Below are 14808 nucleotides of genomic sequence, written 5' to 3'. Positions count from 1 at the left end.
AAATTATCACACAAATAGCACGTGGATAACAACTACAGACACCCACAAATGCTATGTAACAAAGATTTGACCGACTTTGTTAGATAAATTATCACAAACACATACCGAAAATTAGATATACAGTTTTAAGGAAATTTTCAAACAAAAAAAGGACTTGTTTTCACTCGATAGTAGTTAGTAGTGGGTTGAAACGCCAAACTAGTATAGTTAGTAATGGGTTGAAATGCCTATTTTACAAGGGTTGAAATGCCCTTTTTTGAAACGGTAAGGCACTAAGGGTTGTGGGTTTTGTTTATGTGTATAAACTTTACAATTTTCAATCTAATATTTTATAATTAAAAGTCATTTTGGTTTATTCATTTTTTGGTATAAAATTATAAAATCTTGGTGTAAACTAATAAGATTGGATTAATTGGTATAAACTTAATATTTGAATGGTGTGTAAATAAAATTCCTCAATTTGTTTAAAGGAAACTAAAACCATTATTGTAATTATCCTTTTATAAAACAAATTAATAGAGAAAGGGGGAGGGGGCATTGATTTCGAGAGTTACAATTCAATTTGAATTTTAAATCTCCTCTTCTTTTCCTTTTTTTGTCCCCATGGTTTCCAATTAGCATTACGGGAAGGCAAAAGTGGAACTAAACTAGGCACTTTTCCCTGATTTTACAGTGCCTCAACTCAATGGTGGAAAATATGGACTATGGAGACGAACAATTATTGCTATTGTATATGCAGATACATGATCTTAAAAGGAAAGTTTACAAACCAAAAACTTGTCTACAGAACTCTTTTTCCTTGTAAGGTGTTAACAAATCAAGGGAAAAAGTCCTAGCCTTAGATGGCAAGGTCCCTTGCCTTGAAAGCCGCATGGGTTCTAGTCCTCCTGCCTTAAGGGCCACGCGACAATGAAGTCAAGCTCCCAAAATTTACTGGGTCACCTAGTGCGGAAATCCTCATGGCATTTTCCTGCAAAATAAATCAGGGAATAAAAAGAATTGAGTGTGAATGAATAACTTCTGGTAGAAGGTTTGTTTTCCATCTGAAGGCCAAATAGCACGTAATTCAAAACTTCATTGGACCCTAATGCATCCATGGTAAGCTACATTGAAGTAATAGCAGCTTCACCAGAGCAGTTCAGTAGCCGAAATATCAGTGACGTCCAATAAGCACACTCAAGCCACAAAGAGACGTTAAAATCTCCATGCATGCTACAATGTTTAGTTTGGAAGAGAACATATGATGCACTTCTTTGTTTTTCCTTGGCATTGATGAAAGTTACAAATTACAAGTAATGCACAACAAGGTCCAAAAGAGAAGAAAAGGTAATGAAAGATAAAGGTAAATGAAGTCAAATTTGAAGTGACAAGTAAAATAAAAGCCTAAACCATAAGTTTCTTCTGGGAACTACAGCTTACCAAATAGACCCCTATGCACAGGGACAGAGTCTCTTGGTATGACGATGCGAACCATCACAAGAAAGCACTGAATGGGTCTGAGTATATAAGCATGCTCCTGGATTCTGAAAAGTGCAAAGGTGATATATAATAAGAATTCTTCCAAAGAAAAACTAATCTCAACAAAAGGGGTTTCATCCTTTTTATCAACAATTTAATTTATTAAAGAGAAACAGACCATAAAACGTGCTTGCTTGAGATCTTGAAGTAATTAAGAATCACTAAGAAAGATTAAATGGACATGGTTGCATTTTCTCATCTTCCAATGAAAGGAACTGGAAAACTTTTTTCCAGAATAGGATAAAGCTACTACACTCCCAAATACAAACACCAAACACCCAAACTCTGGATAATACCTTGAATAAATTCAGAAATTTCCTGACTAACATCCCAATTCTATTAAAAGAAAAACAGTAGCAACTTTGCATCAATTTGATATAGCCGAACCATCAGTAGATTACACTTGGGCGTGCCTTGGGAGTTGGGTGCACATACCAAATGTTTCGGAGCATCATCAACAACTTCAGCAGGCTGGTCCACTCCAACGCTTGCTAAACATGCGCTTTTGCAACCCAAAAATTTCTGCATCCTACAACAACCAAAAAGGTCAAATGAAATTGTTTTTTATATCTTCGTTTGTTCTGGAAATTGCAATTTTATTGGAAAACAGAAATCAATAAAATGAACTAATTCAGATATGCAAATCAAATCCATAGAAATGTCCCAACCACGCGCACCCAAAAGATCAAGTAATAACTAATGGATCATGTGTATCGTTTATGTTCAACTTGATCTTAGCAACAAAAATACAAAATACAGGCATTCTAATGTGGTAAGAAAATTGAAGTAACCACGCATCAAGCATATCCTTTACATTCAACTTGATATTCAAAACTTACAAAATATGAGATGAAGGCATTCTAATGCGGTAAGAAAAATTGAAGAAATAAACCAGGCATATCCTTTACATATTCAACTTGACTTCAGCTACAAAAATTGCAAAATATATAGGCATTCTAAAAATTGATGTACTTACATATCACACTGATTAAGTACCAAAAGCTTGTTTAGGACACATGATTGTCCATTTGACTTGCAAACTGAATCACACGATTCGCCTTGCCTGTTTATCATTTGATAAGAAATTTAGTTAATAAGATCCAGTTAAATATTGCATGTACTAACCGAAACAGGGAAAACTGCACTCACTTTCCAACAATTACATTGATACCAGCTAGTCTTGCGTCAATGTTCATGATAGCTGCCCCTGTTGCAGTAAAAAGTTGAAACAGATGAAATAGGGTTAGAGACAACTGCTATTTTATCATTACAAAAGTAAAATTTTAAACCAACCTGAAGAATTTGAAGGCTGAGAAAAGCAATGGTGGAAATCGCTAAGATAAGCATTCTCATGGACCTGAGAAATATGAAACAGTACACATCTAGAATCATGACTTCAAAAAGACAACAAATGTTTATTTAGTAATTTAAGCGGGATAGCATAGATACAAAGTCACGCACCTACGACAATGTTTAATGAAGTGAAAAAAATGATAGAAAAGGAGAAATGATGGTCCCCTAGGACAATGGTAAACAAATGAGGCTTAGTGACTCAAAATAAAATGATTAATGACTAGAAAACAATTCAAATATAAATAATAAATAAAAACTTTCGATTGTTCGTTTTCCTTTCTGAAGAATCTTTTTCCACATTTGAACTAGCACTACTTATGCATGATCTCATAATGATGCCAAAGTTCACTACATGTTTAAGTCAAAAGGATTTTCCAATAAAATTAGTAATACCCACTCAGTTCTCTTTGCAAATTCTTGCAACTAGGAAAAACAAAGATGACCAATATTCCATAATTGTACAGTATGAGATGTGGTGGGACCACTCCTAGGATATATAAAATCAGCTCATTTCAGATCTCATGATAACAGCAGATACATGCCAAAATCACCACCTCAACAGCAGCTTATGTCGTTTAAAATCATAACTTCAAGAGAAACAACAGAACAAAGAGTAGTACTAACCAGACTTTCAGAATTATGACGGCACCTTGCAGTACAGAAATCAAATACACCAGCATAAGTTGCTGCCAGAAACCAATATAAATATTTATCATGCTTAGAAGTCCTAATTAATCCATTTCAATTATATAAAAGCATTTCATAAATGGCATTTCACTGGAATATGTCCTGAAAAAGACTACAAGATATAACTGCTTAATTATTGGACGAGCAACTGCATTAACCAAAGACTTCCGATAGAAATATATTTTTATCCATGACATGGTATAATTTACCTGCAGTGGCCGGTTTAGCTATCTTCACCTTCAATATTTGTTCCCTTCTTGTCTGCAGAGTAGATACAAGCTATAAGTGTCATTTTGCAGATTACATGAATTTAAGGGGTAAAAAGGAAACTGAATGAGCAAACGAGAAAAATACCCGTGCAGGATTCAGGCAGCACGTAACACAAAACTCATAAGAATTGCAACACCGTGAGATAAGATTGCAACCACTGTGGACAAGAACAAAAGTCTCATAAGTTTGCCTAGTACTTGCACTTCAGGTAAAACAAAACTCAAAACCAGCTCTGCAAACTCACTGACAAGAGAATTTCTCTCCCCTTTGAGGACAGCAGCGGGATGAGGGATCCACTGATAAAGCATCACATACATGGCCTATGGTACACATGGAAACCATGAAACTAAGCAGGTAAAAATAATCAAAGCAACAAAGTGGGCTTTTACACTGAGCAATTCAGACTTAAAATGTAGTGTATCTAAAATGAAAACCAATAGCAATGGTATTAGATGTGCTGATAAAAGCCATAAGTCATCAAAAGTAGATGACCACAAAATTAAGGAGCAAAAAGTTATGTGAAATTACTCCGGCAACAAGGATTTGGACACATCTTTATGACAATTATACCACATTATTATCGCACTCGTGAAGTAAGATAGAGACCCATACTCGAAACATTTATGGAGATGAACATAAAACTACAAAGAAAGGACGGAACTAGGAGATAATGAAAGGAGGAGAAAAGGAAGAAGATGGATGGATGTTACAACAAAGAATATGAGCTCTATAGATTAATGAAGATTATAGCTCTAGATAGCAATAAATGGCGAAAGAGAATCCACGTAGTAGATTTAAACTGGTTTCTCCTAAGGATTCATGTATCTAGTTGAGGGTGAAACCTTGGCCAAGTGCTACTGTCGCTTCACCGCCACAGGTCACGGATTCCATTCGTAAAAAATCATCTCTGCTACGTAGGGTAAGGATTTGTGTATTTGACCCTTTCCTGAGGCAAGCTCCACTATGGTCCCTTGTGTAGGGGATTTGTTAACTTATTCCATTCATGTAGCAAGCCTCAAACTGCTATTTGGAATAACGACCAAAGTGATTACGATGATCATGGAATTCTATTGGAGGCTCTAATATTAGCAAGAGACCTGAAGATTATAACCTTTTGACCATTAAAAAGATAATAAACGTCAATTACAGTAAGCGAATGAAAACCTCACAAAATAGAGCACTCACCATTATCGTCAGATAGCAAATATCTTCCTTGAATTGTAGTTCTACAAATTCGCTTATCTTGCAATCCAATATCCTTCCTGCAATGTAAATTACAAATGATAATTAAAGAAAGCCCTTAATTCAACTGAACTTTTGATAGAATGAGTTTAATAGGGCCGAAAGAGAATCCATAACGCAATAACTTCCAAGCAAGTATCTTCTATGCAAATAGAATCTATCAACATGAATAAAGAACTTAAAGTCCTGACAGAATATGAGTTTCTTGTAAACAAAAGGCACAACAAAATTACAGAGTGAGCATACAAAAGAAACATCCAAAAGAAGAAAGATATTGAAAAGAGAAAAAAAAAAAACTATACATTCCAAGAAGCAAAGAATACAAGTTTACGGAATGGAACATCAGAAATTCGAATGAGACTGATGCATAAGAGTCATAAAGAAACAAATATAGTCAGGCTCAACAATTATCATTGTCTAGTGTTCAGTGACGCTCAAGAGTAGCGAAGGAACCCTGAAATCTTCTGCTATTTCTCTAACCAAAAATCAACAAAAAGGAAGCAGACACTATTCCAGGCATCTTCTTATTCCTCTGCTCTCTCCACACCCGGACAGTACCACAGCTCCTTAACAAACCAAGGCAACTTCTGAACCAATCGAAAATGATTCATAGCGTTCCCAACCCTTTTGCATATATAATATCGCAATCACGACTTTACCCTTTCTAGTTAGAATTTCTACCACAAATAGGGTGAAGTATTGCTATAAAGGCAAAAATGGTGGCGATCTATATATATAGTTCACAGATATCAAAATTAACAGAAGATTGCAGTACCTGATTGCTGAAATTGTGGTAAAACAATGGAGGAAAACGAATTGAAAGAATATCCAAGACCACCTCATCGAAGATTTGGACATTAACAAGGAGCACAATCTAAAATTCTCTAAGCACATCAACTCGTCGCCTTAGTTAATGGCTGTGCCGGAGACGAGCACATTCATGTATATTCAAAAATTTGTGGGACTCTACGATTGCTGTGATCTCCGAGGACGTTCCGATCTGAGAGAGGGGAAGGAGACGAGAGAGGACAGCTCTCATGAATTTCGTGAAAATCAGAATTTTGGAAAGAATATAATCTATAAAATTCCGGATCTTAAGTACGGGCGGTAAAAAGATCGGTTACGGGTAAGATCCGGATTAGACTATCATAGAGTTGATGGGTGGTAGACCGTACACGTACGCCTCATTTTTTAAAGTGATGCGCGAAACAGCTTTTTCCGTTATAACTCACCTCACAGCATCGCACATTATCTCACAACAGTTGACAGCACTCTCAAACATGCCCTATGTTTCGTCTATCCCATTACCACATTGATTCCACGGAGATGGAATATTTCCGCGGTTGTTCTTGTTCCCTCTGCATTTGTGTTTGTGCTATAGAGGAATGGCATTTCTCTTGAAGACCAAAACAATAAGGTAAACAATACATATACCAATGACAGAGAAGGAATGGCATTTTTTTTTTATCTAAAAAGTTGCATTTTCAGATAATGAAAGAGTTGGGACATGATGGTTCAGGTACTTCCACAACTCCTTTAAGCATATGTAATACCCTTCTCATGGTTGGCCTTAGAGAAGAGTCTTCTTGAATACACCATATGGCAATCATGACAAACCTCTTCAGCTTCTCCATCTCATTCATGGCCTCTGCGTCATCTTCATCAACACGCACTGTTATTTGACCTATCTTTTTAAAAAAAAAAAAAAATGACAATGGGTGTACTCAGAAACATATGAATTTTTAATGGATTTTTTTAGTAATGGGGTGTAAATGGGAAAATGATGGGTACATCTAACCCCGTCCAAAGAGTTTTATGAAATATTTACGTAATTGATCAAATTTGGATTTATTTATTTTAATTTCATTTATTTTTTGCGATATAATATTGGATGAATGGACATACTTTTTTTCTTAAATAAAATTTTAATTAATTGGATTTTTTTTTTGGTACATTGAATGGGGAGGGGGATCGAACCCTAGACCTAATATTTAGGTGTGGGAATGTATTATGAGCTAAGCTGGAGGTTGTTCGTTAATTGGAATAATTATAAAACCTTACATAAAGTAAAATTCAAAATAAATATGGATATAGTTATAGTTATAGTGACAAATACAAACACAAGTTAACACTTAATAATGATACAAGAAGTCTTTTTGGTAGAGCGGTTTGATTGATTTTCAATGCTAGCGGAAAAGCTGTGGAAAAAAGGTTGAGCTTAAAGCTCTTAAATATGCTGTGAGGTGTTTGGTGAACTAAAAACTGACACTAGCAAAAAAATTGTTGAGTAAAAGTATTATCTTAAATTTAATAATAATTTTTTAATCATTTTATTAATAAATTTAAGCTAATACATATAATTTATTATTAAAATTAATTATAAAGTGTTTTTATATCAAAACTGAAAATGTTAATTAGTAAAAGAAATAAAATAATAAAATATAATGTTGTAAATATTAATACAAATTGTTAATAAAAAATGGTTAAGTAAAATAATAATGTAAATATTTTTTTAAATAAAATTAACAAAGAAATGTTCAAATGTTAAGCCAAACAGATGTTAAGTAAAAAATAGTAGAGTATAAATTGTGTTTTTCAGTAATGTTAACAGGCATGTGGGCCCAACCTTTATTAAAAAGTAACAAATTGTAATAATTATTGTGGGATCCATAAAAAAATATGAAAAAAAATAAAACCAAAGCTCCTATCTGGAGTTTCTGGGATGACAGCAGATCTGTTGTCCGCTGCACCTCGCTTGGTGCAACGAAAGTCGAAAGTGGTTCCGTCAGCGCCTCAGCGAATCCACTTTGACTTCCACTGTACCAAACAGGCGGAACATTCAAGTTGAGAAGAAAAAAATTTATAATAAATCAATAACATCAAATAATCTCAAAATTAGTTTGTCCCGTACAATTACTATATATTATCAATCATATCTCTTGATGAAGATACATTAGTTATATATGCGAAATTTGAATCCGCGATTAAACGAGACAAGCCTTTTGTGTTTGGACTCTTTACCCAATTTTAAATTTGATAAAATTTATGTGTTTATACCTGAATTTCGATATATTATTGTTGTTCAAATTTGATTTAATTTGAATCAAACAAATTGAGTCATCCGGACAGAGGTAATTTTGCTGCTTTTGCCACCCCCTTCTTAAGGTTAATTCAAGTCGATGCCTCAATGGTTGAGATTAAAGTATTTGATCCAACGGGTAAATAGGACAAAGATGGGACAAAATGGGCGTGGGCCTGTCGTCACCAATCTCTCAGTCTGTAAAATGCCAACTAACCACCACCTTCATATGCTCCGACTAGTGCTCTCATGCCGAAAGGTCACGGCCCAAGTCACAGACCCGGCAACTTCCACCATCGTCGCTATGGCTTCCTCCACCGAGCCCGAATTCCTTCCTGAGTTTCGCGCCAAGCAGGAACGGTTTCCACGGCTCCGCTTCTTATGGGATGCCAGGACGGCCACCCGGGTTGGGGAGAAGCTTGCCTTTCGCTTGAGAGAGATTGGCATTCCCGGCGTCCACATCGACGCCGATGAGGAGATTCTGAGGCCTGTACACTACAGGAAGAAGGCGTTGCCGTTCTTTGATTCGGTTAGGCGCGCCGGAGTGGAGATTCATGGAGCCGAGAGGCTAGGAGAGATTGGGCCCGTGACTGTCAAGGTTTGAAGACAAAAGGGTGCGTTTAAGAATCTGGAAATTCATCGATTACCTCTATATTTTTCTACTCTATTTAAATTATTTGTACGAATTTTATTTTAGACTCCCAGCTAATATACTCCATTGATGATAAACTATGCTTTTCTCTTGATACGACACTTTGTGTACTAAATTTGTGATAAAAGATCATACTTATTAGTGAAAACCATATTTACTGAAGATTCAGAATACTTTTGCTTACCGGTGTGATTGATTTACTTGCTATAGAGATCAAATATAATTGTGAACCTTACTGGAAATATTTTTGCCTTGGCTTGCCATGAGCCTATGCAATTTCTGGGATTGCATGTTACTAAATTTTGAAGCTTTTGCTTATGTGCTTGATGTTCTTGCAATGTTGATACAAGGCTTAAAGTGATTTACTTAGCTGGTCCTATATCACAGAGTTTAGGTGTAAAAGCCTAGAAGGATAAACAAGGATTTAATTACTTTCAGAAAGCAAAAATCACTATAAAACAAAATATTGTATTTTTTTTTGGAAAGATTTTTTTTTTCTTAATGGCACCAAGGGGGTGCAACCCAAGAGCGAACTTGATTACACAATTTTGATATAATCGAAAATATTAGAACAAGTCCTAATCGACCAGTGCTTAAGCTTTGAAAGTCAATTATCCAAAAAAATCCCCATCGAACACTCCTTCTTGAGGAAAATTCTAGAGTTCCGCTCCTTCCAGATTAACCAACAGGTGCCCTGAAAAACCATAAGCAGATACTTGGCTTTGGATTTACAAGAGGTGAGGAGCTGCCAAGCTTCCATTTCCAAGCTCAAATTACTACAGGGGACCCAATTGACTCCCATAAGACTCCACACCATGCTCCAAACTTTAGAAACCCAAGGACAATGCAACAAGAGATGAGAGATTGTTTCTTCCTCTTGCTTACAAAGGACACATCTGTTAGGGCCTCTTTTCTGTAAGTTGTCAATGGTGAGAATTCTACCCCATAAAGCCTCCCAAAAGAAGAAAGATACCTTAGGGGGACAAGGGCTATGCCAAACACAACTCCAACGCAAACTAGGAGGCTTCACAATATGATTAGAATAAATAAGGTGAGTGTAGTAGGATTTAACCGATAAAGCTAAATCGGGTGAGAGAGACCAACACATCTTATCTTCCCCAGTGAGAAAGCTTGGCAAACAATCATATAGAGTCTTCCGGAAAGAAATAAAAAGGTCAATCTCCCAATCTTGAGCCTCCCTAGAGAAACACAAGGACCAAGAGCCTCCATCAATAAGATCACCACTTGCTCTTGCACTGGGCAGGGTCAGGAGATGCAGGATGTATGCAAACTTTATTCCCATGTAATAAGTGGAGTGACAGTTTTCAGGAGTTGAACTTGTGTACTTTAGGTTGCAATTACACCCCTACACATAATTTCGGTATGCTAATAGTTTTGATCTAAGAGAAGTGAATCTTCTGAGGATAGTTTGGAACATGTGAATATCCAAGTTATCATGGTTATGGCAGTTTTGGAGGCTTGACAACTCGATGGTTGGAGTTGTTTTTTGTATGGTTAGCTGTCAAATTACTGCATGGGATGGTGTTATTCTCTAATCTCTACATAATACTAGAAAAGTGATTGAAGTTTGGAGTTCTCGTATTATATGGTCAGGATTAAGTATTTGAAGAAGGGAGGTGGAGGTGATTTCATGACTGGCTTTGCTTTTCTTGACCTCTCTTCTACCCTGTCTTAAGGGGAATCTGTGAAGGTGGGTGACTAACTGACTATTGATGTTGGTGTAGAAGATGCATATTCCCTCTTTATCTCTATTTTCTTCTGTCCCTTCTTCCTTCCGTCTTCTTGGTACTCTTCCTCTGTCTCCTTTCCTTTAATCCAGAATAGTCTTAATTAATTTATTTTCCTCGTCTCCCCTAACAAGTCTTCAGATCACTAAACTTTGGAAGACAATAAAATTTCAAGAGAGTACTTATATTGGAATGCTATTTTTGTTTTTTTCTCTAAGGTTTGATTGGTTGAGTGAAAAAAAAAATGAGAGTGAGGATGGACAATAAAATGAATGATGATAGAAGTGAATAAAAAAGGGGAGCTATATTATGCTTTTGGGGTTGGCGTTTCAGGCTCTAGTGTTTGTGGTGTCTTTTTGGGAAGTTTAGGAGTTTTCCAAAATGTTGATCAATGAAATCTGGTGGAGCAACGTTACTTCAAAAGAATGGGTATAATAGAATACTATAGATATAGAAGAAAAAGAAGAAGAGATCAGTGGGGCAATAAGAAAGAGTGCGAAGGGAGAGGAGAAAAGAAATACAAAAAATCAGAATATTCAGAATAGTCATCGTGTGACAAAGAAAAGGGGAAACTCAACTTCTTTTGCATTTCATGGTGATTCTTTGTCTTGGTTGCACCTTGACAGGTCGTCTGTTGGGATTCGTGAGGTTTAAGGAGCGAGTGGTTTGATGTAGTAAAGAGTGAAAAAAAGTGAAGAAAAGTAAAAAAAAAAAAAAAAAAGGGTGCAAAAAGAAAGGGAGAGATAGAGAGTAAGGAGGCTGTAGCATACTTTCCCTTTCAGTTGTTTTTGCTTCTCTGTTGTTTTCCTTGTTCTTCCCTGTACTCTTTCTCTGAGCGGCACTGTCTTTTTGCCCCTGGATTAAAATTACCTTTTGCACCCAAAAAAATATAAAAACTAAAATAGTAGTGTGGTGGTTCAAATTTACTGTTCATTGAAATTTGCTTTTTGCAGCTGTTGATGGCAACAAGGGTGTACCTTTCTTCCATGATTTGAGTTCATGTGGTGGTTCAATTTATCTGCTTATGGCTGCAGCTTCTGTTTTTTTTTTTTTTTTTTTTTTTTTTTTTCAATCGTGGAGCATATGCACATTGTTGGTAAATGTTGTTTTACATGGGATTATAGGCTTATAGCTTAGGCTGATGCAGCTTTTAGTACCATATCAAACTATGATTTTCTTGATGTGATTTCTAGGTAGGATTGTCTTTCACTCTTTTGGATATATCAATAAACTTGGTGATTGTCAAACATATGTTGTAGAATTTCATACATTTTATTTTCATTACTGAATTTAACACATAAGGGGGGAGAATTTCATACATTTTATTTTCATTACTGAATAATATAACACATAAGGGGAGAAAAAGAAGAGAAACAGAGAAGGATTTTATTTGCATCTGCTTCCATATTACTGAGCAACAAATAAAGTATTGACTTTGCGTTTACGGTATGATTTTCATTTCCTTCAATCTTTCCACCCAAACTGGTATATTCTTTAGAGTGTTAGCAAACCCAAAGAACCCGAATTCACGACTCTTGTTCATGCTACTAACATGCTGAAACTCAAAGTTCAAGACTGTAGAGAGAGCATCAAAGCAAGTGATTTCTTCCATCGTATTCTTTTGCAGCCCGTGCTTCTCCACAATCTCATCCCACACTTTTCCTTTATCCTTGATCATTGCAGCAATGTCAAACTTTTCCGTTCCATCAAAATCCACAAATGGGACACCAAAGATCTCACAAAACACCTTCCATAAGCTTTTCCATGTAAAAAAATCACCATTAGTGCAGTTGAAGGCTTGATTCTTCGCCTTTCCGGTAACAGCTGCCCATATATGCTGCTCTGCTAGTACCCGCGAATCAGTCATATCGCAGAAGTGCTCCCAGGTGTACCGATTGCCAAAATATCGAAACGGCAACCCCTGGTGCTGGCATATAGTGGCGTACACAGATAATGTCAGCAGTGTGTTATGGATGCTTCTTGTGGATGCACCCATGATTATCGACGAACGATGCACAGAATAGGTGAACGATGACTCTGAAGCGACTAGGTCTTCTAAGGCATAGTAGAAGTTGGGGTAAGGCAATCTAGGAACATCTTCTTGGAAAGGTGATTCATGATGAACTAACTGGTTTGCCAGTGAAGGATCAAATATAGGTCCCATATAATGTTTAGTACCTGTTTGCAGAGTCAGGTGCCTTAGCCGTGAAGGTACCGCTGATTTGAGCACTTGAAGTACATTTGTGAGCATCATTAAATTCATACTTATGTTAACCTCCTCGCTTTCTCGGAGCTGGTAGGGTACCCAAAATACATGGGTGACTTCATGCGCAATTGGAGAGAGTTCCTTGGATGTGTTTTCATAGTTGAGGACATCGAAGGTTATGTAACGATCAAGCAAAGAGGAGGGAAACCCATCCGGCATAGGCCTCCTTGCAGCACCGTAAACCTTCCACGGGCGATGAAGGGCTGTCGGGTTCTTTAGTGCTTCAACGAGGCTCAAGCCTGTCAGTCCTGTGACACCAACAATTAGTGCAACTGATGTATCAGGTCTTGCTTGTTCCATGGCTTGAAAATACTTGCACAACAGATAGATTTTGTTTAAAGCTTGTGACTTGTGCTGCAAATGTAAGCTAGTGGATCATATGTAAGCTGACCTTATCCTGAATTCTGATATTTTACAGCCGTATCATTTGTCTTTATCTTTCAAGCAGACAAAGAAGAACCATTAACAAATGAAAGCTACCGGCATCGTAGTAGACAAGCATTAAGCAGTCATTCTCATGACTTTGTCTAACAATACTGATTATTTTACAGGTTAGAAGATGACTTAATGGACGGCAAAGATACTTCTTCATATTGATGGGACATTTTTAAATAAGAACGTATATGCCTCGCCAAGGGTATAATTAGCCATCTTCCTATGTAGCTGAATTATACATACTTTTTTTTTTGATAAACATATATACATACATCTAACAATATGCAAACAACACTTCACACATACCACCCGTGTGTTAAAAACTTAAAATTTTTTGTTTATGTAATAATATTAATCATGTGGATGCTCACATTACATTATTAGTGGTAGTTAGTAGGAGGCTAATTAAAGTAGTTAGTACTTTAATCACAATATCTTTTTTTATTCCTAACCCGTGTAACACGACTAGGGATGGCAACGGGGTGGGGCAGGGGTCGCCTCGCCCCCGCACCTCCAGGTGGTGCCCTGCGCCCTGGCCCGCCCTACCCCGCCCCTATTCAACACTTTGAAAATTGCAAAATTAAATTTGCATATCCTAGGATTACCTGAGACTTCTAGGTGGGAGAGTAATGAACTAACCAACAAGCCAAAACTACTTTCATATTACATTTGTCAACTAATTAAATTATTATCTTTACATACCATCTATTATATTTTTAACACAATTAAATAATTTTAGTTTTTACTTAATGGGTATTGATTTTAAATTTTATATTATACACATCTATAGTTTTAAATTGTTTAATTTTATACTTTATTTTATAAAATCTTAGGGTCTTAAGATTTTATCAATATTTATGAGTAGAGAGTCATGTTATGGCTTTAGGGTTTAGTGCTTAGGTTTAGGGTCCAAGGCCTTAAGGGTTTAGGGTTTAGGGTCTTTAGGGATTTGGGGTTTAGGGTTTAGGGCCTTTAGGGTTTTGGAGATTAGGATTTAGGAGTATAGGGTCATATTTAACTTAAGATTTAGGGTCATATATTTTTATCAATATCAATTCAATTGACTTAGGAATAGAGACTAGAGAGTTAAATAGCTTTTATTAATATTTATTCAATATAATTAAGAGTATGATAATATTATATTTAGGGACTTAAGGTTTTAGGTGTTACTTTGATTTTAATAATAATATCAAATTAAAATATGTTTAGACAAATAAATATTTTTCTATATATATATATATATATATATGAATATCTATAGCGGGGCGGGGGATCGGGTCGGGAGGCATACCCGCCCCGCCCTGCAGCGGGTTGAGATTTTTTGCCCCGTTCCCGCCCCGCACAAGCCTCGGGTCGGGGAAAATCCGGGCGGGGCGGGGCGGGTTGGGGACAAATTGTCATCCCTAAACACGACGGTGTTGGGTGGCCTCCTTTTGGCTTGGGACACTCCGATACTTAATTCAGTAGTTTATAGTGATAGAAAGTATGAATTGAGAAAGATATGTTTTACTTTTGACCCTTTGGGGTCCTTTTTAAAGTTATATGATTCAACGGTTTC

General features: G+C 36.4%; 3 protein-coding genes across 4 annotated transcripts; 1 reads left to right on the top strand and 2 right to left on the bottom strand.

The window, feature by feature from the left end:
* Window positions 1-700: 700 nt before the first annotated feature.
* On the bottom strand, window positions 701-6131 carry LOC119980858. The gene is made up of 12 exons (XM_038823663.1): window positions 5846-6131; window positions 5014-5090; window positions 4073-4148; window positions 3913-3985; window positions 3768-3819; window positions 3496-3557; window positions 2812-2875; window positions 2668-2725; window positions 2495-2581; window positions 1954-2047; window positions 1420-1523; window positions 701-970 (listed from the first exon to the last, which is right to left on the bottom strand). Exons 1-11 carry the CDS (start codon window positions 5962-5964, stop codon window positions 1431-1433), a joined length of 855 nt encoding a protein of 284 aa, XP_038679591.1. The 5' UTR covers window positions 5965-6131; the 3' UTR covers window positions 701-970; window positions 1420-1430.
* A 2149-nt stretch (window positions 6132-8280) lies between these two features.
* LOC119981458 lies at window positions 8281-13508 on the top strand. Of its 2 annotated transcripts, none has more exons than XM_038824579.1 (2): window positions 8281-8763; window positions 13367-13508. In XM_038824579.1, exon 1 carries the CDS (start codon window positions 8304-8306, stop codon window positions 8751-8753), a length of 450 nt encoding a protein of 149 aa, XP_038680507.1. In that variant the 5' UTR covers window positions 8281-8303; the 3' UTR covers window positions 8754-8763; window positions 13367-13508. The 2 variants fall into 2 exon arrangements, with proteins under 2 accessions (XP_038680507.1, XP_038680506.1); XM_038824578.1 differs by lacking the exon at window positions 13367-13508 and adding an exon at window positions 11503-11796.
* Window positions 11619-13268, bottom strand: LOC119981457 (3-oxo-Delta(4,5)-steroid 5-beta-reductase-like). Its single transcript, XM_038824577.1, has one exon. The coding sequence runs from the start codon at window positions 13113-13115 to the stop codon at window positions 11991-11993; it is 1125 nt and encodes a 374-aa protein (XP_038680505.1). The 5' UTR covers window positions 13116-13268; the 3' UTR covers window positions 11619-11990.
* Window positions 13509-14808: the final 1300 nt, after the last annotated feature.

The sequence above is a fragment of the Tripterygium wilfordii genome, chromosome 16 (genome assembly GCF_013401445.1).
Source record: "Tripterygium wilfordii isolate XIE 37 chromosome 16, ASM1340144v1, whole genome shotgun sequence".
Taxonomy (NCBI): Eukaryota; Viridiplantae; Streptophyta; class Magnoliopsida; order Celastrales; family Celastraceae; genus Tripterygium; species Tripterygium wilfordii.
Note: the sequence above shows the minus strand (reverse complement) of the source record. Positions and strands in the feature narration are given on the sequence as shown.

What these genes read in the sequence shown, in the direction of transcription:
- LOC119980858 (XM_038823663.1), bottom strand. Translation starts at nt 5,964, where the DNA reads ATGTGCTTAGAGAATTTTAGATTGTGCTCCTTGTTAATGTCCAAATCT. An exon ending in GTCATAATTCTGAAAGTCTG is followed by an intron (nt 2,876 to 3,495) that starts GTTAGTACTACT and finishes CATATTTCTCAG; the next exon opens with GTCCATGAGAATGCTTATCT. An exon ending in ATCAATGTAATTGTTGGAAA is followed by an intron (nt 2,582 to 2,667) that starts GTGAGTGCAGTT and finishes AATGATAAACAG; the next exon opens with GCAAGGCGAATCGTGTGATT.
- LOC119981458 (XM_038824579.1), top strand. Translation starts at nt 8,304, where the DNA reads ATGGGACAAAATGGGCGTGGGCCTGTCGTCACCAATCTCTCAGTCTGT.
- LOC119981457 (XM_038824577.1), bottom strand. Translation starts at nt 13,115, where the DNA reads ATGGAACAAGCAAGACCTGATACATCAGTTGCACTAATTGTTGGTGTC.